Source organism: Oncorhynchus masou, chromosome 18 (genome assembly GCF_036934945.1).
Source record: "Oncorhynchus masou masou isolate Uvic2021 chromosome 18, UVic_Omas_1.1, whole genome shotgun sequence".
In the NCBI taxonomy this organism is placed as follows: Eukaryota; Metazoa; Chordata; class Actinopteri; order Salmoniformes; family Salmonidae; genus Oncorhynchus; species Oncorhynchus masou.
This window is the reverse complement of record NC_088229.1, coordinates 43,292,913-43,310,010: the sequence shown is the minus strand read 5'-3', so window position 1 is coordinate 43,310,010 and position 17,098 is coordinate 43,292,913. Positions and strand designations below refer to the sequence as shown.

The 17,098-nt window shown below is 44.2% G+C and overlaps 1 protein-coding gene across 1 annotated transcript in view; it reads right to left on the bottom strand.

Moving 5' to 3' along the window:
- Positions 1–934: 934 nt before the first annotated feature.
- The window catches only part of syn2a (synapsin IIa), a 42,872-nt gene continuing 26,708 nt past the window's right edge, over positions 935–17,098 (bottom strand). Inside the window, exons 2-13 of the mRNA XM_064923414.1 lie at positions 12,712–12,769; positions 12,471–12,562; positions 8,271–8,427; positions 8,072–8,161; positions 7,888–7,950; positions 7,622–7,764; positions 7,353–7,427; positions 6,932–7,034; positions 6,188–6,337; positions 5,520–5,580; positions 1,733–2,132; positions 935–1,547 (exon numbers count right to left, since the gene is read on the bottom strand). Of these exons, the coding sequence (XP_064779486.1) occupies positions 1,415–1,547; positions 1,733–2,132; positions 5,520–5,580; positions 6,188–6,337; positions 6,932–7,034; positions 7,353–7,427; positions 7,622–7,764; positions 7,888–7,950; positions 8,072–8,161; positions 8,271–8,427; positions 12,471–12,562; positions 12,712–12,769 (1,525 nt within the window). The 3' untranslated portion in view covers positions 935–1,414. The remainder of the gene's footprint in view (positions 1,548–1,732; positions 2,133–5,519; positions 5,581–6,187; positions 6,338–6,931; positions 7,035–7,352; positions 7,428–7,621; positions 7,765–7,887; positions 7,951–8,071; positions 8,162–8,270; positions 8,428–12,470; positions 12,563–12,711; positions 12,770–17,098) is intronic.

Here is a 17,098-nt window from a genome sequence, read left to right as displayed (position 1 = left end):
TTCAATTAACTGATTTCCTTATATGAACTGTAACTCAGTAAAATCTTTGAAATTGTTGCATGTTGCATTTATATTTTTGTTCAGTATACCGTTACCTGTCCAAAATTGAAATGAGTAACGGTTAGCCAAACTCAGTAATGTAATCTTATTACTTTCTGTTACTTTTGGATTACTTTCCCCTGAAGTGGCATTAGGAGAAGACAAAAAGGATCCATCAAATGCATTTGGTGTGTCATCACAGTGGTCTCTGACTTGAGGTCAGACTTGCTCAGGTGGAACAACTTAAACTTGTGCCCTTTTTCAATGCTGAATTGAATGTCATTGATAAAATTGAAAGGTGTCATAATGTATTTTTCTCTCGCCGTAATCCTTTCTGGATTTTAAAGGTAATCCAAGAAGTAATCATCTAGTTTTTCAAACGTATCTGTCATCTGCTTACAATATTTTAGCTGGTAATGTAACAGATTACAGTTACAGTTTGTTTTGTAACCAGATTACATGTAATCAGTTACTACCCAACCCTGATCGCCCATATCGGATGGCATTTTAGGTCATACAGGTATGTCAGATTAGCTCAATCGCCAATTTCTGAGCCTCCGAGTACCACAGAAACACAACACTTTGAACGAATAACAGACAAGTTTTCATAACAAGTGGCCATGGATCCAATTGATAAAAAATACACGTTGAAACATATATTTTGAAACATCAGATTTGACTATAAATGTGACATTTTGCAAATATATGCTTATTTTAGGGATCTTAAACCATTTACTGGGGTTACAAAAGGCTTTGCAATCATTACTGCTTTGAAGCTAAAGGTATGTTGCCTCTTTTAGGGGTTAATATAACTACAAGTGTAACCTATTAATTCCATGGGTTACATCTGCATTTCTAATGCAGAGAATGAGTAGGCCCTCTAGAGTCACATTGCTTATTGATGCATGGTAACTTTATTAAGAGTTGTAGGACTGCAGAAAACATCAGTGGATATACTCATGTCAACAATAATGTCTACAAACAAAGCCAAATGCCTATCACAATACCACTAAAATATTATGCTTATGCTAATGGCAGACCGTACACATTCAAACTATTAAACACATTTACAATAAAGCTACAACATTCAAAAGTCATAAATGCACATTACAGATGGTTTGATGCTCTTCTGCCCAACAGTGACACCCACACTACTGCATGATCAACACAAACTTTACATCTCTCGACTTGCATCTCAACAAGTCATACCATCAATTGTAGTACTGTAATGATATAGCATGCACAGTATGTATGTATCTAGATAAACAGGAAGGAGGTTAACTGTAACACTTTGTGAAGTTGATGACACAGAGACTGGTTTTGGTACCTCATGTTTCATTCCCTCTGTTTCAGGGATATTCAACCCACACTGCGTCTAGTCAGAGAACAGACTTGCAAAAGACTTCCTCAAGTTGCGCATGGTCTCGGCTTTAGCCACATCTTCACTGGCTGTACGAAAGAAGGATGTTTCCTTCAGACCAAAGGCATTGGTCAGGGACTGAGATTTACTGGAAAACAAAATAAAATAGTTGATTACAATCTGTAGAACGTCAAAGGTTTTGTCAGAACAAATGACCTCACAACTTGACTGTAGAGCATTGTATTTATTAGATACAGGCTCTTCTTTTTGGCTAAACCTTTTAGTTATGTCGGAACTATGTTTTTTTTTATGTTGCTGCCAATGTGTTCTTACTTCAGCGATGGATGTGCCTGTGCTTTTTCCTCTGCTGTTGGCTGCTCTACCACTGGAGGCTGGCTCTGCTCAGGGCTCAGGTCCTTCTGTTGTGCCTGAGTCGTTGGCTCATTTTGGGGTTGGGCCAGTGGCTCAGGCTGGGGCAGGGCTGAGGCCTGTGGAGGTGCCTTGAACTCGGGTTGGAGCTGAGGCGCTGAGTTGCGCTGTCTTGGGGGTGCAGGCTTGGCAGGCTGTGCTGGAGGTGTTTGTTGAGCCCCCAGAACTCCTGGTCTGGGCTTTCCCTGACTCGCTGACTGGGGCTGCTGTGTGGTTGGGGTAGGCCTCTGGCTTGAGTCCTTAGCAGAAGCTTTAGGAGTTGACTTTGGATCAGGTCTGGGACTTTGGGGTTCCACCCGGCCCCCTAATTTTAGTACAAGAAACACTTTATGATATTATCACACTTTTGCTGTGGAGAGAGGATATTAAAAGTCTTTGAATTTGAGTCTGTATTTTTTCACAGTTGTATGTGAAATTTTGTCCCTCAAACCATCTGACAAAAACAGTAGACACAGTCTAAAATTGACACTGGTCAAAGGGAGGAAGTAAAAGCTGCGAAATGAAGACACACAAAGCAGGAGAGGATACAATATTACAATACTGCAGATACATTATCTTTCATGCATTAGAAGCAATGCAATGTGGGGCACACATGCTTTGAGGGTATAGATGGAGGGGTTTTGACCAAACAATCAGTTTGCTCAATGATTCTCCACCTCAATAATATGACATGATAGATAAAGAGTTTAACTATCATTAGTGGGTCTAAAAATAGAAGTAAATTGATATTGTTTTCTGACCTTGCTTCACCTGTGTTTGTTGTCGGTCTTCTTGCTCCAAATATATTTCTATAAACTGGCATTTTTAAGGAGTCTCTCTAGCTACTGTATGTACATAGTGCCACAATATAGGGTGATTTGCTCGTTAATATTGTCTTTTTATACAACCCTAACAAATATAGCGACACAGACTGAGCATATACCGCAAAGTAAGCTTTATTGCCAGTGACAGGGGCAAAATATCCAGTTAGGGAATTTTTTTCCACAATATATTGTTATCTGTACTGAATTCTTTCAAACAATTCAACACTAGTTCCAAGAGAACACACTTAACAGTTGGTGGCCACCCTGGTCCCAAATAGCTGTAACCCAGCCGGTATGAAAAACTAAGCCAGCAAAGGAGTTTCACCTGGGCAGGATGGCTGATTTTGAGTGTCCATTGACAATAGCGCCTTTGATCAATTAATTCCACAACAAATACCTCACCATGCAACTATTAAGGACCTTGGTGCCTCCACTCTATCCTCCCTTTTATAGGAACGTCATGGCAGTTTGCCCCACAAAACCACAACACAAAGCCACAGGTAAGGCTTTTTACAGGGTTACTCTCTGGGTTATCTGCACAGACACAATGGCATTTCATACACGTTGGAACATAAATTGCACATAGAGCTTGCTAACATAGTTCATTTGTACAATTCTGTTAGTAACAAACAAAAGTGTGTTTTAGAATGTGACACACATTTACAATGGTGTTGATATAGCTGTATTCTTAGTTGTGCAGTATGACCATTGTACCAAATAGGAGACATGCATGGATTCTACATTATTAACTGCTACTTAATGCAGGTGTTTTTAATGGGAAAATGTTTGTATCCCACTTGTGAATGTAGCTGTATGAATAAATTATGGAATAATATCTGGTAATAAAAATATAAAGAATATAAAGTTAAAAACATATATATTGCACTCCATTAACTCAGAGGAGCATAAGGCAAATATGTCAAAGAATCCTTAAATGGCAGTAACATAAGCATAACTCCACGCACATCATCACTGCAAAACAGAGCACCATCACTGTTGTCATGGCAACGCCGATATGGTTGTTGATATTCTGCACGGACGGTGCACTTATGGTAGAATCAGAAACCTCATACCTAATATTTCAGATATATTATGTAACACGTTGACCATTTAACTGAATCACAGTTTTGTTTTTTGACTTGGACAACATAATTTAAAGTGACAGAACTAATTTGACTACTTCCTGGAATATATATATATATATATATGAATAAAAACAGATTGACACATTAATCGTTGGCCAAAGATGCAACGGTTGTTACTGGAATCTTATTAGTTGACAGACAAACCTCTAGAGTCATTATGTTAATGTATCTTAATTATTTGGAATGAATGAGAGCGTTTGAATATATCATAGTTAGTTACTCTCGAACTCTATCACATAAAATCTCTCCTCTCACGATCGCAACTGCAGCTGCCACAAACCAATCCCATATACGTGCTTGCGTGATAATGAATGAGTCAAATATGTATTATTAGGCTAAAAAAACACTAAACACTAAAAAACACTAAAAAACATCCTGTTGTTTTACAGTAATTTACTGGCAGCCAGGTACCTGTAAGTTTCTGTAAAAAAAAAAGTACAGTATGTTACCATAAATTCTGAAGAAACTGGTTTAACAGTGCATTACAGTAAAACATACTAATGTACTGTTAAACCAAAGTTTATTTTGAATTTACAGTAACATACTGTACTTTTTATTTTACAGTAACTTACAGGTAACCGTCTGCCAGTAAGTTACCATAAAAACAACAGGACTTTTTATTTTTAACAGTAGTCTATTGTAATTGTGTAAGTTATCTAAAATGCTTGTCCTCATACACATGAAAACAGCTATGGCTGTGTTCTGTGCATAAGAGACAGGTTATAAAACTGTCAAAGAACTGTCTTTCTAAGCGTTGGTTGTTATAGCAACATTCACTGATGGAAGTATCTTGATGGGTAAGCTATCTGCTAATAATGGACAAAGACAAATCTATATATCATGTCCTTTCAAACAACGCATGGAATGAAGGTTTTTACATAGCAGTGATCTGGCTGTATGTATGCAGGTACTCATCAGCTTTCTTGGCTCTAACATTTGGTTGTTTATGCATACATCTATTTTGTTTAACTTATACAATATGCATTTGTTATTATGACACATTCACAATGCATAAATCACAAGGACCATAGTTTGGATCAAAAGAACAATAGTGGTGTCACTAAAGAAACATCCAGAATGAGAAGGAAAAAAAACATACTGTTACCTGCCTGAATATCATTCATGCAAAACAAAAATAAATATCTATTATATTAGTATATGTATGAAAATAATTACCACTACAGTCATACGCACCAACATGTACATATTGACATATACACAAACGTCAAACTGCACGACAAACCACAGTTTGAACAATATCTAAAAGTACACACCAAAATGGAGAAATAAATGGGGGGTGAGGGGGTAGAGGGAGGGCAAATAATGAATACTGACTGAATCAAACATTGGGCACACACAGCAGCACTGGACTCAGTGTAGGCACAATCTGCTTATTACACTGTCAACAACAGCCCCAAAGAACCACGGCTACAGATAAACAGAGGCGACCGTTACAAGCACACTAAATCAACAGGGAAACACGTTAACAGTACATCTTGACACTGCATAGAGGAAAAACACAGTCCAGGCCAGCACTACACTCTGGCCCAAACTAATACCAGCCACATCTCAGTTCGTCTACCGTCTCTCCCCCCAACACCCTCCCCGCTTGTGTCCAGCTAATGTACGTCATCATCATTTCGATATTACATAGACTTCCTCCCTGGCGGGCTACTCAGTTGGCCTGAACGGGTTTTGGCCCCACTGCAACGCCATTACAGTCGAGAATGTACTGCAGACAACCTTGAGGAGGGTGTGCAGTGCCAGTCTTGGGATCAACCACGAGGTCCTTCTGGCCACCACTCTGCAAACACACAAAACACAGTGATAATCCCAGGGACACTACAGTAATAGTGTCCACTACAAGTAACATTCTTTAATGCAGAAGTCATTATGTCCTTATGATACAATTCTGCACTTTTTAAATGCACTTTTTAAACAGGAATATATTTTATAAAAATATAGCTATACTCTAGTTACTGAGAGACAGTAATACACAACCTGCTGCCCTATGTACACAGACATGGAATCACTGGTTACTTTAATAATGTTTACATACTGTTTTACCCACATCATATGTATATACTGTATTTTAGTCAATGTCACTCCGACATTGCTTGTCCTAATATTTATAGATTTCTTAATTCCATTCTTTTAGATTTGCGTGCATTGTTAGATACTACTTCACTGTTGGAGCTAGGAACACAAGCCTTTCGCTACACCTGCAATAACATCTGCTAAATATGTGTATGTGACCAATAACATTTGATTTGATTTAATATGGCTGTAACACAATAAACTCTAATATAGGCGGAGGCTCTCAAACCGGATTTCCTACAAAGCCTTCCTGTAAGACTATGACTGATCACATCCCCCCCATACAGTGGTGTATGTAGCCTACTGCACCATACCTGTGATGGCTGCATGGTGGTAGGTCTGTTAGGGGACCCAGTGGGTGTCCGTCCTACTGCCTGGTTCATCTTGGCTACCACCATGTCAGTGATGAGCTGCCTGTCCTCTGCCTGATGCTCTCCTACCAGTGGCATGGAGGACCCCACCACCTGACACACACAGAAGATGGTATTATTACCAGAGGAAGAGAAGGTGGAAGGGGAGTAGGTTATGAAGGGTGGACACTTTTAGTTGAAATTAGGGAAAAACTGAATGGCTGGGAAAATAGGTAGCCCAACAGTTAAGGAGTTAGACCTGTAGCCAAAAGGTCACCTGTTCGAATCTTGAACAGGCGTCGGAAAAAAAAGGGACTGCTGGGTTCATATCCTAAAAAAAATCCCCTACCGTTGGGCCCTTGAGCAAGGCCCTTAACCCCAAAACATGCTCTCCATCCAGGGGCACTGCAGCTTGACCCTGTGCTCCTCTCAACTGTGTGTCTGTGTGAGCATGAACATATAGTTACAACCATATCACGTGTAGGCTGCTGTTCCCATAGCAACCAGATAGACTCAAAAGGACCTGACAAGGATGTGGAATACATCAATACATCGATTAGCAAAGATGTTGAATCTTTCATTATATTGCGTCGGTGTGTAGAGAGCAACTACATAATGAGGCAATACAGCATAAGAAATGGATGCAATACGTCAAGCACTGTACATTGAAATATTTTCACGCTTACTCCAACTGTATGAAGCTCATACCTCCGTTATGTAATCTTTCCCATCCTTCCCATGAATGGCTTTGACAGCACAGATATCCAACCCTCCGAAGATCACTGAGCAGGTGTCAACCCACAGCTTGTACCTGAACACAGGGGAAGAGGGATAAGACACTCACAAAAAGTGGTCTTACATAGTGTCACAGTCTATAGATTCATGCCAAAGACAAGTGTTATTGCTATTTAACAGAAATAAATTGCATGTAGCAATGCAATTACTCAAATGGCTGTTGTCAATTGTGTACCATTCAGAGAGAACACAATGCAGTGCTAACTCGGATCAATACAGACGTTTACATGGTCTCTTAATGAGCTACGTGACTCTCGTAATGAGACAGGGCATTGTCCTATAAGAATGGATGCATTATCAGTGGTGCTGTACTGCTGTTGTTCAGGACTCATACCTGTCAGTCATGGCCACTTGTTCCAGCATGGCTGAGCCTGTGTTGGTCTTCCAGTTGCCAGAGATTGAGGTCCTCCTATAATGGATGAGGCAGACATTACACATGTATACATATTAGTCCCTGGCAATTTCAAATAGTGTTGGATTAATTTGATTACACTGCTGGATTATTTCGAGAAACGGACGATCCTTAAGGTACACTGAGGAAAATGTGAAGCTTTTCAGAAGCATATATCATACACATAAAACAGGTGAATAATTAGTACGTACATGTAAGCTTTGTAGTCATTGCCAATCTTCTGGATCCTGATGTCGTACTTGGAGTCAATGAGAGGCTCAGTGGTGGTGTAGGTTTGGGTGAGAGCCACCACACTGGCGATGTCCTGGAATTTACTGTGGTTATCTACCCTCACCTGGACACAGCACACACACACACACACAGAGTACAGTTAGAAACCCATGTATTTTTTTTCTAGTATAATCTTTTTTGTGTAGCAATTGTTTTTGTAAATTACAAGAATGACTAACATTCTTACCTTTCCTACTCCTGAGTGAGCGTGCCCAATTTTCACAACGACAGGAAACGTTGGCATGGCAACCTGGGTAATAAACCGTGTAGACGTGATTGTTTTACGTATGCGTGGTTTCATCAGACAACAAAGCAAAAGAAGTCACACATTAAATGCTACATTTCAGAGCAGGAGATGATTAGGTTCTTACCATATCCTTGTAGTTGGGATAGAAGGTCTGTTCAATCAGAGGGAACTTCTCTGCACCAAGCTTCCTGTAGGTGCTTATTAGCTGTGCAAACTAGAGTCAAACATCAGACATCCATTAGTCAAATTATGCAAACTATGTACTGTAGGCACAAATACACAAGCATCATGGATGGCACCCAGCCAGTCCTCTGTCTACCTACCGCCCAGGGCTTATCACACAGGTTGTAGATGGACTCCAGGGAGTTGATACTGGGGATGCCTCCATACTGCAGACCAATGATCAGGTTACGGAAGTCCTCATTCTGGGTCATACTGAAGGCGTGCTGGCGGATAAGGACAAAGTCAGGCTTGAATGACCTGTAAAAAAAATGAATATACAGATGCTTTAGAGGGAAATGCGATCGCATGTTGATTTTGTACCCCCACACCAGACACGATCAGCACACGCAGGTTGAACTATCGAAACAAACTGAGCCAATTATATGATTTTGGGGACTGTCACGCTGTATAATGAAAGGAGACAGGCGCAGGAATATGTAATCGTTTTTTTTCATTTCTCCACCCAAAATAAAGTACGTCATGAAAGCAATGGGGACATATCCCAAAACAAACACGTACTTTTGTGTGTGTATATATATATGTATAACGATGTGAGCTGTGATTCGGGAAGCAAGTTCAGGGAGTGAGTGTTAATAACATAAATGGAACATAATACAAAACAAGAACCTCGAAGAATGCACAAACATGAAACAGAAACAATGACGACTGGGGAAGGAACCAAAGGGAGCGACATAAACTCAGCAAAAAAAAAGAAAAGGACAAATCTTCATTGTAAAGGGTTTAAGCACTGTTTCCCATGCGTGTTCAATTAAACCATGCACATGTAGAACGGTCGTGAACACACTAACAGCTTACAGACGGTAGGCAATTAAGGTCAAAGTTATGAAAACTTAGGACACCAAAGAGCCCTTTCTACTGACTCTGAAAAACACCAAAAGAAAGATGCAGGGTCCCTGCTCATCTGCATGAACGTGTCTTAGGCCTGCTGCAAGGTGGCGTGAGGACTGCAGATGTGGCCAGGGCAATCAATTTCAATGGCTGTACTGTGAGATGCCTAAGACAACGCTACAGGGAGACAGGACGGACAGCTGATCGTCCGCACAGTGGCAGACAACGTGTAACAATACCTGCACAGGATTGGTACATCCGAACATTACACCTGCAGGACAGGTACAGGATGGCAACAACAACTGCCTGAGTAACACCAGGAACGCACAATCCCTCCATCAGTGCTCAGACTGCCCACAATAGGCTGAGAGGGGCTGGACTGAGGGCTTGTAGGCCTGTTGTAAGGCAGATCCTCACCAGACATCACCGGCAACAACGTCGCCTACAGGCACAAACCCACCGTCGCTGGACCAGACAGGACTGGCAAAAAGGGCTCTACACTGACGAGTCCCGGTTTTGTCTCACCAGGGGTGATGGTCGGATTCGCATTTATCGTCGAAGGAATGAGCGTTACACCGAGGGCTGTACTCTGGAGCGGGATTGATTTGGAGGTGGAGGGTCCGTCATGGTCTGGGGCGGTGAGTCACAGCATCATCGGACTGAGCTTCTTGTCTTTGCAGGCAATATCAACGCTGTGCTCTACAGGGAAGACATCCTCTTCCCTCATGTGGTACCCTCCTGCAGGCTCATCCTGACATGACCATCCAGCATGACAATGCCACCAGCCATACTGATCATTCTGTGCGTGATTTCGTGCATGACAGGAAAGTCAGTATTCTGCCATTGTCAGCGAAGAGCCTGGATCTCAATCCCATTGAGCACATCTGGGACCTGTTGGATAGGAGGGTGAGGGCTAGGGCCATTCCCCCCAGAAATGTCCGGGAACTTGCAGGCGCCTTGTTGGAAGAGTGGGGAAACATCTCATGGCAAGAACGGGCAAATCTGGTGCAGTCCATGAGGAGGAGATGCACTGCAATACTTAATGCTGCTGGTGGCCACACCAGATACTGACTGTTACTTTTGATTTTGACCCCCCCCTCTTTGTTCAGGGATACATTATTCAATTTCACATATCTGTGGAACTTGTTCAGTTTATGTCTCAGTTGTTGAATCTTGTTATGTTCATACAAATATTTACACATGTTAAGTTTGCTGAAATAAACACAGTTGACAGTGAGAGGACGTCTATATAGGGCAGGTAATCAAGGAAGTGATGGAGTCCAGGTGAGTCTGACGAAACGCACGTGTGCGTAACGATGGTGACAGGTGTGCGCCATAACGAGCAGCCTGGTGACCTAGATGCCGGAGAGAGAGCACACGTGACAGTACCCTCTCCCCGACGCATGGCTCTAGCCGCAGGACGCTGACCAAAATGACAATCCAGGTGAACAGGAGCGGACCGGTCACCTCTGCAGAGGTGCAGGAAACCCGTCAATCCGGCTGAGACGCAGGAGTATGGTGACCTAGAGCGCCGGAGAGAGAGCTCATAGCTGATGGTACGCTTGGAACGTTTGGATCCAGCCCCAGGGACGATCCCGTGGATCAGGAGCGGACCGGTCACCCCCTGCTGATGCTTGGGAACCTGTCGCCGGCTGGGAGCCTGGCGGGGGAGCCTGGCGATCCGGTTGAGGCATGAGAGCCTGACTAGGCAGTAGAAGCAGGGGAGCCTGGCAATCCAGTGAAGGCATGAAAGCCCAACGAGCTGGCTGAGGCAGGGGAGCCTGTTGATCCGGCTGAGGCATGAGAGCCTGTAGTGGCTCCCGGACCCGACGTCATTAGCACCTAGCCCAAAATGCAAAAACCACTCCTTGATACTTCCCTTAGGTGCGGCGTCATTCTGTAACGATGTGAACTGAGATTCGGGAAGCAAGTTCAGGGAGTGAGTGTTTAATAAAATAAACAGAACATAATACTTAACAAGAACCTCGAACAACACACAGACAAGAAACAGAAACAATGAAGCCTGGGTAAGGAACCGAAGGAAGTTACATATATAGGGCAGGTAATCAAGGAAGTGATGGAGTCCAGTCTCACAATGTGCAGGTGCGCGTAACGATGGTGACAGGTGTTCGCCATAACGAGCAGCCTGGTAACCTAGAGGCCGGAGAAGGAGCACACGTGACAACAGGGATGTAACCCAAACTAAAGAGCGAGTTGTAAACCTCTAAATAATACACGGGACGAGACCCGTAATAACAAGTGCACAATAACACGTAGCAGGAAAGCCAATACAACAGAGCACAGGTACTCACAAGACCAAATGGCATGGGACAATAATCGACAAGGACAACGGGGAACAGAGGACACATATACATACTAATCTGGGGGGGAATGGGAACCAGGTGTGTGTAATGAGACAATCAATCCACAGATAAGAAAGGAATTCGGTTAACCGTTTTATCTGTCGGAGTAGAGGACCTTGTGCATTTCAGGTAAAATAACAACTCAACGTTTATATCCCAGGACAAATTAGCTAGAAACAGCAAGCTATATAAATTGCTATAAATGTTACATGCGTTTCGACCTGTCCCCAAATTAATATCGTTGGTTCAGAGTTTGTTTTGATATTTCAACCTGCGTGTCCTGATTGCTACTGGTGTGGGTGAACAAAATCAACGTGCTCGCAATGTTAGACATCAAATCTGGAAATTTGCCATGGTTCTCTTTACATGTGAAGGTCAACTAATGCTGACCACACCACTTGTGTCGCGTGCGCAAGCGTTGAAAATAACATACATATTATTCAATCATTGTACCCACACTGCTCGCGCACCTCAGCTAGCGTCTGCGTGTGCTAAAATAGATTCTATTTGCCTCTCCCATCTCCTCGTTGGTTTTTAGGAGCATATACCCACGTGCCATCTCCTCATTGGTGTAATGCACCGTAAAGTTGGTTGCCAACCACTATATAAAGTCCAAAGAAGTAAAAAAAGAAGCCTGAGGAAGGAGGAGAGATGATGAGAAAGGAATTTGGTTTTTACCATTTTCTCATCTCTCCTCCAACCTCAGGATTCTTTTTTTTTATTACTTTGAACTCTATATGGTTGGCAACCAACTTCATGGTGCATTACTACTGGAGTGTGGACATCAGTTCATCTTTGAGAGGCAGGACTTGCAGCGCGTTGAGCGTCACAAATAGCACCAACTTGTCGCAATGTCATCGCTGTCGCAACGGTTGAATAACATGTATGTGTACATTTATTTTGCCACGCTCTCACATGCCACAGGAGCGGTGTGGTCAGCATGTAAGGCTTGAGTGTGTTGCTCAGGAAAAATAGCCTCTCAGAGCAATGGTGAATTGTCAATGAGTTCAGATGCTACAGTTTGGCTTGTGTGTGTGTGTGTGTGTGTGTGTGTGTGTGGGCGGGCACGTGCGTCCATGCGTGTCTCACCTGGCCACCTTGGTACCATTTCTCAGAACCTGCATGTCCACATTACAGCTCCCATTGGCATGAGCTATGATGTTGATCTCACTGAACTCAGCCTGCAAGGCAGAAAAACAGACAGGTACATCTGAAGTACTGAACGTAGACACTACAACAATAGGTGTCATAGATACATATTCAGTTTCTAGGTAGAGAATTGAGACAGGTGCCAAAAGTTAATGGACGCAGTTTGCCTAATGAGGCTTACCTGTTCGACTTTGATGTCATAATCTCCATGCACTTTCTTCCCTCTGAAGAGTTTGGCCCTAGGCAATAGAGAAATTCATTGATTATCCTTTTGATGACATTATGAGATAACACTGTGACTCATTGTGATTGTGTTTCTCTGTGGATGCTTTCCATCAATTTACAATCAGGTACGGCTCCAGTCAATATTGAATAAGATACACTTCATTGAATTTAATATGCATCAATATACATTTTATGGCGCGAACACATGCATCTTAATGATTTAATTACACACCACACCGTTACCCAAACATTCAGTCTTTGTGGCACATATCCCCTCAGATAAACGTGACTTAGAGAACTGTTGCTAGTGATAAAGTCAAGGTGGTGATATATTCACTCCAGGGCCATACTAGCGAACATTTGAAAAACTACGTTTAGACTTTTTCTTAGTCTCAAAATGTGCATCAGCCAATTGAAATCATTGACGTAGTCGCACGTGATAAAGCGCTTCAAGTTAGCTGCTCCCATTCCATAACCTGGCACATTGTAACAGCTGTCTTGGGAAGGTGAGGACCAAAGCGCAGCGTGGTAAGTGTTTTCCTTTTTATTGTAAACTGAACAGCAAAACAACAAAGAAAACAACAAAAACAGTTCTGTCTGGTGCAGACACAAAGACAGAAAACAAACACCCCTGAAACACAGGTGGAAAAAGGCTACCTAAGTATGATTCTCAATCAGAGACAACTAACGACACATGCCTCTGATTGAGAACCATACCAGGCCAAACTCAAAAACCAACCAAGAAAAACAAACAGACTGCCCACCCAAACTCACGCCCTGAAAATACTAAAACAAAGACAAAAGAAAGGAACTAAGGTCAGAACGTGACAGTACCCCCCCAAAGGTGTGGACTCCGGATGCAAAACGGAGTCTGTCCGCGGTGGTGGCTCTGGCGCGTGACGTGGATCTCACTCCACCACAGTCCTTCTCCGACTCTCTAACCGCCTCCGTGGCCTCTAACGCGGCGCCCCTCGCCGCCGACCTCGGACTGGAGACCCAAGCCACGGGTCCCGAATGGACGGGAGATTCCGGCAGCACCGGACGGGCGGCGGAGAGGGGCGGACGGAAGACCCTGGCAGCGCTGGGCAGGAGGAAGACCCTGGCAGCGCTGGGCAGGAGGAAGACCCTGGCAGCGCTGGGCAGGAGGAAGACCCTAGCAGCGCTGGGCAGGAGGAAGACCCTGGCAGTGCTGGGCAGGAGGAAGACCCTGGCAGTGCTGGGCAGGAGGAAGACCCTGGCAGTGCTGGGCAGGAGGAAGACCCAAGCCCTGGCAGTGCTGGGTCCCGTGCTGGGCAGGAGGAAGACCCTGGTGCTGGGCAGGAGGAAGACCCTGGCAGTGCTGGGCAGGCCCTGGCAGTGCAGGAGGAAGACCCTGGCAGTGCTGGGCAGGAGGAAGACCCTGGCAGTGCTGGGCAGGAGGAAGACCCTGGCAGTGCTGGGCAGGAGGAAGACCCTGGCAGTGCTGGGCAGGAGGAAGACCCTGGCAGTGCTGGGCAGGAGGAAGACCCTGGCAGTGCTGGGCAGGAGGAAGACCCTGGCAGTGCTGGGCAGGAGGAAGACCCTGGCAGCGCTGGGCAGGAGGAAGACCCTGGCAGCGCTGGGCCCTGGCAGTGCTGGGCAGGAAGACCCTGGCAGCGCTGGGCAGGAGCACCTGAGGGAGGAGACGGAGGAAGACAGCTGGGCTGGTGCGGGCAGGAGGGGCTGCCAGCGCTGGGCAGGAGGAAGACCCTGGCAGCGCTGGAGGCCCTGGCACGCTGGATAGACCCTGGCAGACTGTGGGAGGAGACAGTGCACTGGGAGGCCTGGAGGCGGCAGGATACCAGACTGTGGCAGTGCACTGGAGGCCTCGAGCACCGAGCCTGCCCAGCCCTACCTGGCTGAATGCTCCCCATAGCCAGGCCAGTGCGGCGAGGTGGAATAGCCCGCACTGGGCTGTGCTGGCGAACCGGGGACACCATGCGTAGGGCTGGTGCCATGTACACCAGCCAGAGGAGACGCACTGGAGACCAGATGTGCCAAGCCGGCTTTATGGCACCTTGCTCGATGCCCACTCTAGCCCGGCCGATACGAGGCGCTGCAATGTACCGCACCGGGCTATGCACACGCACCGGGGACACCGTGCTCCTCACGGCATAACACGGTGCCTGCCCAGTCCATCTCTCTTGGCGCAGGTCTCCTACCTGACTTCGCCACACTCCCTGTGTGCCCCCACCCAAGACATTTTTGGGGCTGCCTCTCGGGCCTCCTTGATCACCGTGCCAACTCCATTCGCCGGTATCCCTCCTCACATTGTTCCAGAGAATCCCAGGTGGGCTCCGGCACTCTCCCTGGGTCAACCGACCACCTCTCTATTTCGTCCCATGTTGTAACATAGTCCAGATCTCGCTGCTGCTGCTGCTGCCCTTTACCACGCTGATTGGTCCTTTCTTGGTGGGTGGTTCTGTAATGGCTGTCTTGGGAAGAAGGTTAGGACCAAAGAGCAGCGTGGTAAGCGTTCATCTTTTTTAATGTAAACTGAACACTGACTATCAAAACAACAAAGAAAGGTCAGAACGTGACACACATTTAGTCCTATGCCTACCTGAGCTTGTGGTGGTGATTATTTGCTGTAACAAATTCTGAATCAGCCTATCAAAAACAAACACTTTATATCCACCAACCAATGTAATTTCTTAAAATACTGTAGGTCAATTTGACCACCGGAGGGATATTTTAAACCTCCTAATTCACGTTTTCATTTTGTTCCACATGGAACAAATAGTAGAGTGCCAATATTGCATGATGCATCCTTAACTAGGCTACTAGCTAGTAACGTCAGACAAAATTCCAAAAGACAAAATCGCACATTTTGGAAGATAAAGGCCTATACAACATTTAAGTTTATATTTTTTTCCGTTAAAGCACACGGATGGGTGTGAAACGGATTAGCAAACATGTTGGATTTTATATCAATTTATGTCATTGTTTGGTGGATAAAAAGCACAAGATCTCTGATAAACTGATGCAGAATTTGTTACAGGAAATAATCACCACCACCTGCTCAGTTTAGCATGGTGCTTAATGTACCAGATTATATAATGTGAACAGCTTTCACGTGCGAATACGTCACAGATTTTAATTGGCTGATGCACATATTTACAATGTTCTCAATTATGGCCCCACACTGATAATTTTCATTTTTTTGTTCCGGTTTATATCCCTGTTATATGACATTTTAGTAGGCTACCCTGTTGCAGCAATTGCTGCCATCTGTTGGATCTTTACTGCCCTCTTGAAACAAGATACATTTTACAATTGCTGAAATTATCTGGTTCAATAGCTATGGTTTTTGTCCAAGATAAAAGCCTTTGTGGGGACTAAAGTATTTGTTTGGTGTATCTTAGTCTACTGAGAGTCAGTTTAGCATCGAGCTACGTCAGTATAGACACTGCCATTCATTCCCTGTCAATAAACAGGCTGGCCACTATTTGAACTCACACACACTGCAGTTGTTGAATATACCCACGGACAAAGAGGGGAGAAAGAAAATCTTAAACCTTCCTCAGAAATGGTGCTGTACAGTTCAATGGCCAAAGTAATCAAAAGGTGCTGTGTACATGTATTTACAGTAGGGCCATACAAGGTTTCCATGGCCGACCTTAACTTTCTATTGAAATTACACATCAATAACAGTGATCACTGAAGTCTACTAGCAGAAGAAAAATACAATCGGAGCAATTATCATACACATAAAGATGTTTTATTGTCCCTTACACCAGATAGTTGCAGTGAAATGTGTTGTTTTACAGGGTCAGCCAATGTAGTACAGCACCCGTGGAGCAAATAAGGTTTAAGTACAGTACCTTGATCAAGGACGCATGTTTCACCTCGTTGGCCCAAATACTCGCACCAGCAACCTTTCGATTACTGGCCCAACGCTCCTACCTGCCACCCTCTGCTTGTTTATTTCACATTGGTATTGTATGTCAAACACACCCTAATGAGGAACAGCTGAATAATTCATGGCTGATCTAATTTGAGTCTGGGATTTATCTGTGGCTGTGGAGGAAAACAAGCATCTGAATATGAATCACGCCAGCACAGTCACAGTAGAATGAAAACCTGTAGATACTTTGTGTTATGATAAATGGCCTCTGTGAATGGATATATGCAGGGCTGCCAAAGACATGACTCAGAGACAGAATCACAGTGACAATGCATTAAATTGTAGGGGTTGGTTTAAGGCAGGGCTGCCAAACCCTCTTCCTAGAGGTCTACTGTCCTGTAGGTTTCCAGTCCAACCCTAATTTAGCATATCTGATTCAGCTAGTTAACGGCTTGTTGAGCCGCTAATTAGTAGAATC